Source organism: Python bivittatus, unplaced genomic scaffold, assembly GCF_059951505.1.
Source record: "Python bivittatus isolate LINGU-HERP-01145 unplaced genomic scaffold, Pbiv_v1 ctg000040_np1212, whole genome shotgun sequence".
Lineage (NCBI taxonomy): Eukaryota > Metazoa > Chordata > Lepidosauria > Squamata > Pythonidae > Python > Python bivittatus.
Genome location: NW_028277032.1, coordinates 2,762,899 through 2,776,801, shown reverse-complemented (window position 1 = coordinate 2,776,801; position 13,903 = coordinate 2,762,899). Strand labels below are relative to the sequence as shown.

Here is a 13,903-nt window from a genome sequence, read left to right as displayed (position 1 = left end):
GAAAGTGAGTTAAGTGGAAGGCTGGAATGGAAAATCAACTTTCTGCATTGCTGCCTCCCTCCTCCCATGGTTCGAATTCAGAGCTAGAGGGCAAAAGTGCCTGTGAATTGTATCCCTCATTCCATGTAACAGAAGGACTAGGCGCTGGCTAGTGAGGGAGAAGGGCCTGTACCTCGGATGCATCGTTGAAATCCCATTTATCCCCCTCGGGGATAAGCATCTGGGGAAGAAGTTATATTGATGGCCAGTGAGAAGAGATGCTGGAAGTTATGAGTTTCACATTCTGACTTCGGGATGAATAAAAATAAATGGAACAATCAAGCACAGTAATAAATATTTTTAAAGACTGTTTAACAATAATACACTGAAATCATCGAATCAGATCTATTCACTGAAAAGACATTCGGAGCAAAAATGGGAGTCACAAGAGGATCTCTCAGATTTGTGATGGGAGGACATTCCATACGGCTAGAACAGTGTTTCTCAATGTGTAGATTTCGACTCCCAGAATTCCCTCAGCCAGCATGGGATTCACCCTTTATTGACGGAATCACAAGTGCTTCTGAAGCCTAACACAGACCTCTGATACTGCATCTCTGGGTACTGCTCTGGTGTGAGCAGCACCTGGTGCCAGTTGTAGGTGATCTAAATCTCTTAAGGATGGATCCAGCCAACCTTTTCCCTGCCAGAAAGTGCTCCTTCATTCTTCACACCACACAGTTCCTATTTCGGCCCCATCTGGATGACAGCAATTGCTCCTATTCTTAAATCAGATCCGTCTGGGCATCTCCGGTCACTTTTTGAGATATTCCTGCATTAGCTTAAAGGCTCCTGATCTCACTGCTTCCATTAAAGCTACCTCAGGGCCCCCAAGGTTTCTGCTGCTGATTGGTTAACAGGAACATCAAGACAAGGTCTGGAGACCCAGGGCCCTCTGGAACCCAAGTGCATGAAGGAGTGCTAGCCGGGATAGGAAAAACCACATTCTCTCTCCAACATGGAGTCCTGGGTTTCTTCACCCCATGCTGCAACTCTTGAGAGTGGAGTCAGCAATTGCACAGGTAAGAATGGTCTTCTACAGGCTTTCCTCTCTTCTTCCGAGACATCTCATGCATTCTTGTTCCCAGACCCAGCTATGCAGATAGCAATGCCCAAGACTGTCAGCAGCATTCCCAGGGCAGCCCCTACGGAAGAGAAAAAGCAGGAAATAACCAAAGCCGGGACTATGCCACTGCCTTTGTTCATGGGAGAGGAACATGGAATGTTCAATTAAAGCCTGCTTGTTCTCTTTTGAGTAAATATAAAGCAGCAAGGAGGAGGACAGAATTTGCATCTGATCAAGCAATAGGAGACCTACTTGTTCCACCCACGTTTTCTCCAAGAACTTTCCCTGTTACCATTGTGAAGACCAGGGCCAAGGAATTGCAAAGAGGCACAGCCAAGGTCAGGTCTGAAATGGAAAGTGGAACGTTTAATGTAGAATCATCAGATCAAAACTAACAAAAACAATTGAGGAGACAACCCTACTCAAATAGAACCCCCCCCCGCCCCCCGGCAGAGAATCCATCTGGAGTTTATTTTTGGCTGGTATAGCTGGAGTAATTCTGGTAGCAAATTCTGCTTCCCAGAAGCACATTAGCTAGTTCTCCACATGCAGGGACCGTTCACATAGGACAGTACTGAAAAGGTGGCATTCTTCTCTGGCAGTTACTTCCACCGCCTGATTCTGCAGCAATTGTGCAGCAGGCCTCGCTTATCTGGATACCTGGGGAAAACCTCTTCCTTAGCTGGCCTGTTCCAACCATGCTGGGTGGGAATTCAGGAGCTGCAATCAAAATTCCTGTTGCAACCAACGGGTCAACATTTGGTTGATCCGAAAAAAGCAAACCCTGCACACCTGCAAGAAAAACACTAGGAAGAAGAAAAAATCAACATATCTTGAGGGCACCTGTGGGCATCAAAGAAGTCAAGATGGTGTCTGTGACCATGTGATTAAAGCCTTGCTCCTTTTGAATGTGCATCACCATTCTCAGTGTTTTTTTTTTAAATGAAGATAATCCAATTTTGAAATCTATGAAGAGCAGAGTATTCCCATTTTGGCCGTATAGTCACAGAAATTAGATCTTTAAAATTATGCCTTTCTGCAATAGATATCTGAGTAAGCCCCCACAATGATCAGGGCGTCCACTCTATAACACCTCCCCAAATCTTAGTCACACTTTCAGTAATTAATTATGGACCAACCTGTGGATGCTAATGTGAGATAGTAGATAAACGAACCACACTGGTTTAGTGCAAATGGCACCATGTACTGCAAGAAAAAAAAAACTTAGTTGGATGGTGAGACCTTTAGGGCTGCTTGATTTAAACAAACATCTGATCACGGAGGGCCGTGCAACCCCTGGTCAGTTACTGGTGTTCCAGTTATTGTAATGCATCATGTATTATTATCCTTCTTTGAAACATGCTCCTGATTTGAAAATTGTTTCAAGGACTTGGACATGGAATACAGTTTTAAAAGATCATTGCTGACTAGTGGCTTTCCAAACAGGCTTCCATCCGAGAAGAAAATGGACATTATATCTCTCAAATATTCTGAATTATAGAGAAGAGAAAAAGAGACCAAGAGCCAAGGAATGATCTCTCCATTGGGAAAACTACTAAATACTGTAATCAAAATGCTACAGTCTTCTTTGGCATTTAGCACCAGTTAATCCAACTCTGATTATTATTAGACGAATAGTATCAAGTAAAAAACAGAATCAAATCTGATACTAGTACCTTAATTCAGTATAATGTAAGATTTAGAAAAAAATCAATTCAATTTTAGACTAATTTCCCTTGCACATATGAACGGGCTGGTGCAGCCCAGCTACCTTCCCCCAAACCTGGCCAGAGATCACTTACTTTTAGAGTCAGTGGGAACATTCTGAATTTATTTTGCGGGCATGAAGAGACAATGCCTACTGTGAAGGACACAGCCACTCATAAAACATCCTTTACTTACTACCAGCCCCCCAGAAAGTTCGTTCCTGCTTCTAATTTACCTTCCATTTTTTTTAGAGGTGTGAGGCATGTCAGCTTCCAATCCCATGTTTCAATTAAAAGACCGCTTAAAAAAATAAAGGCAGGAGGGATGGCCTGGCGAGCATGAATAAAAATGTCTGCAGGTGCAAAAGTGCCACGTTGAGGGCCCAAGGCACAGGTAATTTCACGCTCCTGTGCAAGAGGGGCTTCAGGGGATGGGTTAGGGGTGTGCAGCCCAACAAGGACTGGGCTCCGAGAGTGGCCTGATCTCAGAACACACCGGGACCCTCAGCACAGGCCTGCTTTGAGTTTGGACCAAACACGATGGAATGTTTTACACACTCTAGAAAGAGCAGCGTTAAGGGGGCTTCGTCAAATGGCAAATACCTTGTAATTCAGACAGAGGAACTTCATTTCTGCCAACATCTGCCGAGGCTTGCTCTCTCTCTTTACCTGCTCCAGACCCTCCGTTCCTCTTTTCAAATATGGGTTGGTTGCTCCCCAGAGAACTGCTACCAAAATCAAGGCTGCAAGCTCCCCTGCGGGAAGACGACACCCATCTACACACCGCTTTAATGAGGTGCTCAAAGCAGGAGTTATTTATTCATTACAGCTGTATTCCTCGGGGATTTGAGAGACGGTGGCTCATCAATGAATAGCGAAATCAACCTTTCCCTTCCTTTTCAGTACCTATTTATCGATGGTTTACAGTCTTTAGCCTGAGTCAAATAAACTGCACCTTGCGCAGCATTAAGTCCTATTGAATTAGGGGGTTCTACTTATTCCTCCGACCAAGCAGCAAAGGCTCGCTTGGCGCGGCCGGGGCCCTCGGCCCTGCGGGAAAAGGCCTGGGCCGCTTCCAGCTCCCCTCCCTCCCTCCCTCTTTACCCCAATCCGAGGCCGGAGGGAGGGAGGGAGGGAGGGGGGTCAAGGTCCCCCCCATTTCCAGGAGCCCCCTCGCTCCCCCAGTACTTTGAGGCAATTCGGGGGCCCCTTTGGGGGAAGAGGCGCTATCGACCGTCCTAAGAATTCCTCGGGGGGGCCCAAAGCAGCCGCGCCCCGGCCTGGAGGCCTCCGCAGGCGCTGGGGTTGCAGCTCTCATCGTCCCCGGCCAGCAGGGCGCTTGACAGGAGCTCCCTCGTGCCTCTGGCGAGGAACAATCATCTCATCAACGCCCCCCCCCCGCTTTTAAAGGAACTTTTTCCTCTTAACGCTCCTCTCTGCGCCCCCCCCAATTTCTGGGGCACCGGAAGGGGCTCCCTCACCCAGCGACGCCATGGCGACTGGGACACCATAGAGTCCCTCAGAGCAACGCGAATTTCCGCTCCTTAGCGGAAAGCAGCCGTCAGCCGCAGGGAGGGTATTGCTCTAGCATGTCGCTCTATGGTTCAAGCCTCCCCGCCCAGGAGGGGCGTCGCGGCCTTCGCGCCCCAAGAGGGTCAGTCACGCACGTATTCAAAAACTTCCGGTCTTCCTTCGGAGCGCCAGGGTGGGGCCACAGCTGGCAAACCACGGGGCAGATTAGGCGGGTCCTTCGGCCTCTTCACGGAGAGAGAAGGTGAAGCGTCCCAATGCACGTTGGTCCTTTCGATCTCAAGTGATTCGGTTCATTCCAACTTGCTTTGTCAAAATAAAAAGGGGTTGAAGCATAGCGAGATCGACCCCCAGATCGAAGCGCTACTCGAGGACCAGGTTTCCTGGGGCAAACCAGAATTATTGCTCTTTTTTCAATCTTTTTACTATTGATAGGAACCTCCTCCTGGCCCGCTTATGGAGGCACTCTGAACGGTACCGGAGTGATGCTGTATCACGCTTTCCTTTTCGCTTCTCTACACCCTTCAGGGCCTCCTCCTTCCGGCCTGACCCGGAAGCGAGGCCTTTGGCCTCACCACGGAAGTAGTTCTTAGTCCCTTCCGCTCGTGCTGCCGGCGCTCGTTCCTGCAGCCATGGTAAGTCTGCGTCTCTTCGACGCTTTAACGCGGTTAAGTAACTAGTTAACTAGATTAAGTACAGTACTTAGTCAAGTAACTAGTTCAGACGTACGTAGGTTCCCATTGGGATGGAAGGTTGGTCCGCAGCTTTTTTTGGGCTCAAAACGTTGTTAAAAGTAACGCACAGTAAAACGGGGTAGAAAAAGATCTCAGGCGTCTGCGGGCAAGTCAGTCCCGTTGCACTCAGCCGGGCCTCCTCCTGAGTAAACGTGCGCCGGATCAGGGCCCTCAGTAAGAGAAAAGGTTCCCCAAAAGAAGGAACGTTTCGCTTTGGGGCTAAACCGACATTATGGTAAGTATTGTTGTTCCTGTGCTGCTCTCCGATTCAGAGGAGCTTCCAATAAAACAAAATAAAAATATTAAATAAAGCTGCCTCAGTCAAACCAGCGATGCATAGAAGCAGTAAACAAATAATTAAACAAGATTCATTGCTTAGGATAGCAGTATAATGGTAGTCTAAAAGATAGTCTGTTCCTGGATTTGTTGTTATCCTAAGAACAACTCAAAGAAATAAAGAAAAACTACTAAGAGCAGTTTGAAAAGTGAAGTGGACAGAAGCAGGATGGAAAAAGCCGCACAGAAGCAGTGAACAAAATTAAAGTGTTTGAAATTATCTGGACGTTATGAAGATACAAATATATATATATAAATTATGTACTGTATATGTATATAGGTGACTTTTTGCAACATTAGAATTCGTTGGTTAGGATCACGCCAAATGTCATAAACTGTTGTGTGTGAAGTGTATGTCTGTATGCTAGAAGTGTCCTGCACATCTCTTTGGGCATCTCATTTCTGTTAACTGGGGAAAGGATGAGCATGAAAATAGGCATTCATTATGCTCAAGCTACAGCTCTGGAGATATTTACTAGGAAGTACATCCAGAGCAAATGTACAGTCAATTTGGTTTCTCAGTTGTTAAAAACTCTTAAGGAATGCTCAGGCTTTCCTTTAAACTTGGATGATCTCTTTTCTCCACTGCCCCCCAGGCTTTAATACAGCATCTATCTACACATTTCCATGCTTGAAATAAATTTATTCAATAGGTTTTCAGTACATTTTTAAATGTGGCCTTCTTTCCATTTTATTTCTTTGTTACTCTGTTACAGAAGAAATGGAATTGTCTCATCCCTTAAAACTAACACCTAGAATTATAATACTTACTTTATGTTCCCCACCATGCTATTATTTTATCCATCTTTTGTCTGATAGAGATAGTTGTTCCCAGAGTTTCCACAGCTGAATAGCAGTTGCAGCATTATGAATGACAGGGATATTTTCTAACATTGTCACTGGCAACTAAGGAATGTTAAGATTGTCTTTAAAAAACTTTCTTTACAGAAACCTATTCTGTTGCAAGGCCATGAGAGGTCAATTACTCAGATCAAGTATAACCGGGAAGGTGATTTGCTATTTACAGTAGCAAAAGATCCGGTATGTTATCCTTGAGTGGTTACCCTATTGTACATGTTTTTCCATTTAGTCTAATAGAGTATCTCTTCCTGCAGTCCAAACAGTTAAGAGGGAGAAGTGGAAGGGAAGAAAAATGGGCACGTTATACTTCAAAATCAGTTGCATCCTTTATTCCAACAATGGATCTGCATCTTTTGTCTTTAAGAAAACTTGGGCACCCACATTTTAAAATCTTTTTAACCCTAAAGAAAGGTGCACATGATCCATGGTCTATATGACTGTCTTTGAAAGAAATTCAAAAATTTATGTGGCTGAAGAATATAACTGGTTGTAGGGTGAGTGTGTCAGCCGCAGTAAAGATTTTGTTGATTAAAGATCATAATTAAAGATTTTGTTGATAACCAATAAAGTTTCTTACCACTTAATATCTATATATTTCAACGGATATTGATCATCATAGCCTATTAAAATCTAATTAGAGTGGCTTATTCACAATAATCTTCACAAGAACTGTTGCAATAATCAAGAGTTTGTGAAACTGGTTCGTTAATGGAATTTAGTTGTATTAATGATTCTTCTTTACTCATCATTCATTAATATCTTACTTTCTAATTTTACTCAGTGTATTATGTAATCAAATTTAAGTCGATTTACCTAGTCCATAAGCCATTGGGTAATCAGTAAATTGGTCCAACTTAGAGGATTGCAGTTATGTACTAGTTTTAATATTCTGGTTGTATTTTAATAACTTTACCTTATTTTTCTTTTATCAGATTGTTAATGTTTGGTACTCTGTCAACGGTGAGAGACTTGGCACATACAGTGGTCACACTGGTGCAGTCTGGTGTGTGGACGCTGATTGTATCCTTTAGTTTTGGTGTACAAAGTCACATTTTTTCAAGCCTTCCCCAGAATAGCTCATATTTACATGGGAGGTGTTCCTCTTGTCTTGAATTAACAGCAGAAGGGTTGGTCTCTATGCTGTGTGTGTGGGGGTGTATTCACACAGTTTATATTTTGAAACCGTGCATTAGCTCATTTCCATCTCCTGTTGCAAGATACGCTTATGTATATTGTGTGGCTCCTTGACTGCTCTTCCAGGGGACACGAGGCATGTGTTGACCGGTTCAGCAGATAACAGTTGTCGGCTCTGGGACTGTGAAACAGGTAAACTCCAGTGTGGGAAGCAGTAAGAATGCTCTGAGTGTGCAGGATGGAAAATGTCATGTTAGGATGCAGGATGAAGTTTGACTGCTTTCCCCTTGTGTGCTAATACAGAATTTGCAACTGGAAACTCATGTCAACATTAGGGTTCATGTGTGAATATTGTGAACTTCAAACATTTTTGCAAGTTAAAGTGTGGGATGGTTGACTCACCTGAATCAGCAACTGTTGAGCATCCAAGGGGGGGGGGGGAAGAGAGCATGCTGGTCCCACTGGGAGAAAGACAGCCCTCTTTACATATAGTGATTGCAATCCTTGGTTATTCTTGCTGTACTTGCCTTCTTATCTGCTGCTGTTGTTTTTTCCAGGTGTCAGCTAAGAAGGGATTTAACCACTTTAGTGCTGGTTTGCATTTTGTTTTCCCCCCATCATGAAAGTATAGGGAACATTTGTCTCCTCTTCCAGTTAGAGGATAATGAGCTATTGAGATCCAAACCCTCAGGTTTTAGAGGTCTTTCTGAATCCACTCGGGACCAGGATTAAAGGCATGTGGTGTCAGTGTTTAGATTCCAACTTTTCTAATGCCAAGAGACTCCAGTAGCAGGGGTGGACAATCTCATTTTGCCTGGATACGCACAACACATTTTAATCTGGTTATGGAATTAAAACTCATTTTCAGGATTCACAATAATGAACCATAAAGAAACCCAAACAAGCTGGGCTTACACATCGTGCTAAGCCATTCTAAAAAGCCACTCTGAGTTAATATTTTGGAAGTTGTGCATATGCACCTGTTATGTCTGTAGCTGACTAGGATATGTATGTGGTGTGTAGACACTTTGGAGGAGATAATTCTGAGTTTGAGAGAGCAGTGGGTATCTCAAGGTGTACTTATTGTTTGTGTTGCATCCCCTGTTTAGGAAAGCAACTTGCTTTAGTCAAGACCAACTCAGCTGTGAGAACTTGTGGCTTTGACTTTGGAGGGAACATCATCATGTTTTCCACAGATAAGCAAATGGGCTACCAATGTTTTGTGAGCTTCTTCGACCTCCGAGACTCCAGCCAGCTTGGTGAGACCTTCAGGTGTAGGTTAGAATCAAGGTTAGGGTGGGCAATTGCCCTTCCTCAAGGTTGGTGTTACCAAATCTGTTTTGTTTTCTTTATCTTCAGAGGACAATGAACCTTACATGAAGATCCCCTGCAGTGAGTCCAAAATTACCAGTGCGGTTTGGGGTCCCCTTGGGGAATTCATCATTGTCGGGCATGAGAATGGGGAGTTGAACCAGTTCAGTGCAAAGGTTGGTATGGATTGATAAGGGGTACTTGTGTCACAACAAGAAGGTAACCAGCCTCAGCTGGCCAGATCAGGGTTTGTCTTCACTATCATATTTTTTGTCAGTGTGCTTAGAAGCTTCCGATTTATTTACTCTTCTGGCCAGACTCTCACCTGGTAAGTGATTGATTGATTGATTGATGAGATTTAGAGGCTGCCCAGCTCCAGAATGATTTTGGGCAGTTTATACTAAGCAATTGAAAACAATAAAAAAGAAGATCTTAGGTGTCCAGACAAACATTTTCCCTATAACATCAGATAGAAAAAAGTGGGCACCGCAGCCACCCTACCCCAAGGCCTGAGAGGGCAGACACATTTTTAAAGACTTCTGGAACATCATCAGGATGGTAGCCAAATGTCTCTTAGTGGGGATATCATTCCAGAGGGCAGCCACCACAGCAGAGAAAGCAGGCTTTTTGGGTCCCAATAGATGGCATTGTTTGATCAAGGGGACCCGAAGTTCACCAACTCTATCTGATCTTAACAGAGAGGCAGAAACCATAGGAGACAGGCAGCCTCTTGCTCTGTGCCATGAAGGGCGTTAGAGGTGACCCCTTGAATCTAGTGATGACCTGGAAGCTTACTGGCAACCAGTGCAACTTGTGAAGCAATGGTGTCACATGCCACAGCATTCTGGACCAGCTGTACCTTCTGGTAGTTTTTAAGTAGAGCACATTGTGCTTACCCCAACTGTGAGGTGTCTAGGGCTTGAGTGACTGGAGGGCTTCCCAATCCAGGAAGGGGTGCAACTGGTATTCTAGATGGAGCTGGGCAAAGGCCCTCTTGGCCACAGCTGTCACCTGCTTTTTGAGCAGCAGCTGTGAGTCCAGGAAGACCCCTTCAGCTGAGCTGTCCACCAGATCTTCAGTGTTCCATCCATAAGTTGCCTGGGGTGGGGTGATCAAATAGACCCTGTCTCCCTACATGGTGTTGATGGTAGGGTGATGTAGAGAGGTGGGAAATGATCAGAGAGTGATCTGTCTGTGGCAGTGGACTGATGACAATGCCCTCCCATGCCAAATCATATTGCAGCTGCCCCTAGACAAAAGACAGCTCTAGAGTGCAACCACCAGAATGCAACTATTCAAAAGAAGTTGGGTGTCATTGAATTATTTCTGCCCCCCCCCCTTTGCAGATGGTGGTTTCCTTCTTTCTTTTCTCTGTAGTTGCTGCCTTCCACCTCCAGTGCTACTCTTGGGAACACCCAGAATGGCTGCTGGAGAATAGTAACTAAAAGTGTGACTCGATTTGCATTTTATTGTCTTAGGCAAGGTGGCATTCTCACAGCTGGGTCCTCTGTGTTCTTCAAAAAGAGGATGGTAATCCTGTCCGTATTTTTTTAGTCTGCATATCTTAGAGCAGAGTTCCTCAACCTTGGCGACTTGAAGATGTGTGGACTTCAACTCCCAGAATCCCCCAGCCAGCCATGCTGGCTGGGGAATTCTGGGAGTTGAAGTCCACACATCTTCAAGTCGCCAAGGTTGAGGAACCCTGTCTTAGAGGATCTTTGTCCATTGTGGGCTTCAAGGTGCTGAACCTAGAATTCTCAGAGGGTCTCTTGTTGGATCACTCTCCTGTTTCGTTTAGCATTGAGGTGGTGATTTCACGTGATCTCAGACCACGCCCCTTCGGTGGTCCTTCCTGACTGGATTGTTGTAAGAAGGACTGAAATAATATTATGAACTGCTTTGACTCTTCAAAATAATCTGCAGTTTGTAACATTATGATTGTTACCATGCTTGGAGTAACGTGGCAATGTGTTTCTTTCTCTCCTGTGCTCACTTTCTCCTTCTCTCCTAGTCAGGGGAGGTCCTCATGAACATCAAAGAGCATACAAAGCAGATCAACGACATCCAGACTTCCAGAGACATGACAATGTTTGTCACTGCCTCCAAAGATAACACTGCCAAGGTGCGTCTCTCCTCCTCCTGCTGCTTTCTGGCAATGGGTGGTGTCCTGTGATTGACCTGCATTTTTCAATTAACCCCTGGAAGAGAGGCTGCTTTGGCAAGCTAGCTCTTCCTGTTCACTCTTGCAAGTTTTGAGATAACAAACTTTTTGCTCTAACCCCAATCAGATAATTATTTCCCTCTTTTGTCATAGCAGGTGCCTGCTAGATCTTCATTAAGATCTAGCCTTCCTTTGCTGATGGCTAAACTGAGCAACTCTGGGGGTGGAAGGGGAAAGAGAGGTTGCAGGGCTATAAAATTCGCCCAGCAAAAACAACCCCTTTGCAAGTCAAATTCTAGAGGAGTCATTTGGGCTGAGCCAGCAGATTGAGGACGGGCCCCCTGCCAATCCTAAATTAAGAATTGATACACAAATCAGCAGCAACAGGTAGCTTTTCCAGCTCTCACTGGAACTCAGGAAGAGTTTGGTTTTGTTTCTGTTTTTAATTTCCCAGGCTTATCCTAGTTGCCCTGCTCAGCACCCAAGCACAGTTTTGTTGGGACAGCTGTTGTCCTCAGCAGTGAGCACGTCTTGGAAGTGGCTGCACTGTGGTGCTTGGGATTGGTGCTGTAATTGGCATTTCCTGATGATAACTAGGGAGGTTCAGCAGAGGCCTGTCTCACAATGCCAAAAAAGCCCCCGCCCCAATAGATATATTTCTCTTGCAGCTCTTCGACTCCACGAACTTTGACCACCTAAAGACTTTCCGAACCGAGCGGCCGGTGAACTCCGCGGCACTTTCCCCCATCTTTGATCACGTATGTTGGTGGGCAAGGCATTGGGGGTCTCTCCCTTGTATCCCCTTTTGTGGCATCCCCTTATGGTGAGAATTGTGTTGCTGTTGGGTGGTTTGTGCAGGTTCTTCATGAAGATAGTTTGTCTGTGAGATGGAAATGTCTGTTTGTGTGTGAGCTTCTGGATGGTTTGTTTCTCCTTGGCCGCCCCTCTGGGCTCTGCCATTTCCTGATGGTTGGACAGGAAATGGGAAAGCGTTGAGAGGTCAAGTGACAGGGCTCTGAGCTCAGTGAACGAGAAGTTTCCTTAGCTAGAGGTCCTATTTCCATACAGTTTGGATTCACCCAAACGGTCTAGAATTTAGAGGGTTTATTCCTTTCTTAAAGTTGGCATGGAATATCAAAACATGGTCAGTTTTCTTACGGGTAACCAAGTAAGGCAATCAAATCTTGGGCCATGGCAATAAACTGATTTGTTGACCCATCCTCTCCTAACCAAAGGAATGTAGAGCTGGATCTTGTCCCTTTATTTTTCTTCTGGCAGGTGGTGTTGGGCGGTGGGCAGGAAGCCATGGATGTGACCACCACCTCCACCAGAATTGGAAAGTTTGAGGCCAGGTGAGCCTGTTTTGTCCTGTGGTTATGAGGGATATGGCACTGATTCAGCCTCCTCTGCTGAGTTCCTGTGAAACCCAGTTCCAGTTTGCAAAGGTGTAAGGCTGACGCCATCTGAGTGAGTTACACTGAAGAACTACTTTGCCGCCCCATGTTCGTTTCTAACGGTGGCCATCTCTTTGCATCATCCTTACGGTTCTAGATTTTTCCACCTGGGCGTCGAGGAAGAGTTTGGAAGAGTCAAGGGCCATTTTGGGCCTATTAACAGTGTTGCTTTCCACCCTGATGGAAAGAGGTAAGAGTCTTAGTACTTCTGCCTCTTTGGTTTCACCAACCGGGACCAGAGCCCTGGGAATTTCACTCCTTTTCTTCTGCTTCCAGTTACAGCAGTGGCGGAGAGGATGGCTACGTCCGCATCCATTACTTCGACCCCCAGTACTTTGAATTTGAGTTTGAAGCTTGAGCCAGCTGCTTCTCAACCCCCAGATGCCTCTTTGGTCTTTGCAATCCCAGCAGGGCCAAGATCCTGCTTGTTCCTGAGCGATGCTTAAGGGCAGGATGCCAACTGAAGCCGAGGGTGACCTGCTGCAGCTGCTGATTCTCTGTGGGAAACCCAGCTCCTTGGAAGCTCTCAGAACAGCTCCAGTTACCATATTTATAAATGTGAGATGTCCGGGAATAAAAAATTCTTCCTTTACAAACATGAAAAGAAATACGTATGAATTTGGTAGCTAGGTAGTAGATGTCTAATTTTTTTATACAATTTCCATCATGTGTATGTTGGCTTCAGAATTCAGCATTATCATTGAGGGTTCCATATTGTTGATTTTGTTAAGTAAAGCCCAGGTTATATACTGTAAGATTGTTGGATTAAATTATTGTCAGGTGTAGAAGAACCTGTGCTTAGCTTTCATGAATCCCAAGTTCAGATCCTGGAATTTTGGCAAAGTGGCTGGAAGAGACAACATTAGTCTTGCTCCATCAGTCTGTGTAAAATCCTCAATTTAGCCAAAGTTTAGATAAAAATATATGCATGGGGGAAAGCCCAATCCTGCTCTTGTTTCATTTGCAGAATTTACTCCAAGCCCCCCAAAAAGGAAGAAAAAGGCACTTCCCATATATTGGGGTAGAGAGATGCTAATGGGTGGTCTCCCTTGGAGCTGGATGTGACCCATGTTTTCTCAGTAATCTGGAGTTGAAGAAGGACAGTGAGATGGTTTGGTTTGTTGATCAGGTAAAATTGTTCAGGGTGTTAAAAGCAAATTGCTCTAAAAGGATCTCAGGTGAACAGGCCTCAAATGAGCAACGCAATTGACTCTAAGCAAGCAGAGAGTCGGAGCAGAATTCGCCTTCTGAAGCGGCCTGAACTGGCAGCATCTGATCAGGAAATGGATCTTGGGATAGGGATGTTTGATGGAATCGGCAACCCAAATGTGCAGCTATTGTGAAACCAGCTAGGGAAACCCTGCACAGCCTGGTTTCTGGAATTCTCTCCAACTCCCTTGCCACAGAGCCCATAGAGGCGTCCGTATTTTCTTCTGTGAAATGAAGTAACATCTTGTGTTTGCGTGCGTGTGTGGTTCTCTCTCCCTTTGTGTTGGGTGCTGGGAAGTACCTGGTGGCTGCATCAGCTCCACGCTGAGTCATGTGACTGGAAGGGAGGGGGCTTAGAGTGG

General features: G+C 45.2%; 2 protein-coding genes across 6 annotated transcripts; one reads left to right on the top strand and one right to left on the bottom strand.

Moving 5' to 3' along the window:
- Nucleotides 1-324: 324 nt before the first annotated feature.
- TMEM234 (transmembrane protein 234) lies at nt 325-4,414 on the bottom strand. 4 transcript variants are annotated; one of them, XM_007431954.4, is made up of 5 exons: nt 4,293-4,411; nt 3,415-3,566; nt 2,245-2,311; nt 1,358-1,450; nt 325-1,184 (listed from the first exon to the last, which is right to left on the bottom strand). In XM_007431954.4, the coding sequence occupies exons 1-5, from the start codon at nt 4,303-4,305 to the stop codon at nt 1,108-1,110; spliced, it is 402 nt and encodes a 133-aa protein (XP_007432016.1). In that variant the 5' UTR covers nt 4,306-4,411; the 3' UTR covers nt 325-1,107. The 4 variants fall into 4 exon arrangements, 1 of the variants encoding a protein (XP_007432016.1); XR_015798406.1 differs by lacking the exon at nt 4,293-4,411 and having other exon boundaries at nt 325-1,450; nt 3,048-4,286; XR_015798408.1 differs by lacking the exon at nt 3,415-3,566 and having other exon boundaries at nt 325-2,311; nt 4,293-4,414.
- A 425-nt stretch (nt 4,415-4,839) lies between these two features.
- On the top strand, nt 4,840-12,940 carry EIF3I (eukaryotic translation initiation factor 3 subunit I). 2 transcript variants are annotated; one of them, XM_007431955.4, is made up of 11 exons: nt 4,840-4,976; nt 6,360-6,452; nt 7,205-7,292; nt 7,533-7,598; nt 8,516-8,665; nt 8,766-8,893; nt 10,729-10,839; nt 11,547-11,636; nt 12,157-12,230; nt 12,430-12,522; nt 12,609-12,940. In XM_007431955.4, exons 1-11 carry the CDS (start codon nt 4,974-4,976, stop codon nt 12,688-12,690), a joined length of 978 nt encoding a protein of 325 aa, XP_007432017.1. In that variant the 5' UTR covers nt 4,840-4,973; the 3' UTR covers nt 12,691-12,940. The 2 variants fall into 2 exon arrangements, with proteins under 2 accessions (XP_007432017.1, XP_088009762.1); XM_088153636.1 differs by lacking the exon at nt 4,840-4,976 and adding an exon at nt 5,292-5,310.
- Nucleotides 12,941-13,903: the final 963 nt, after the last annotated feature.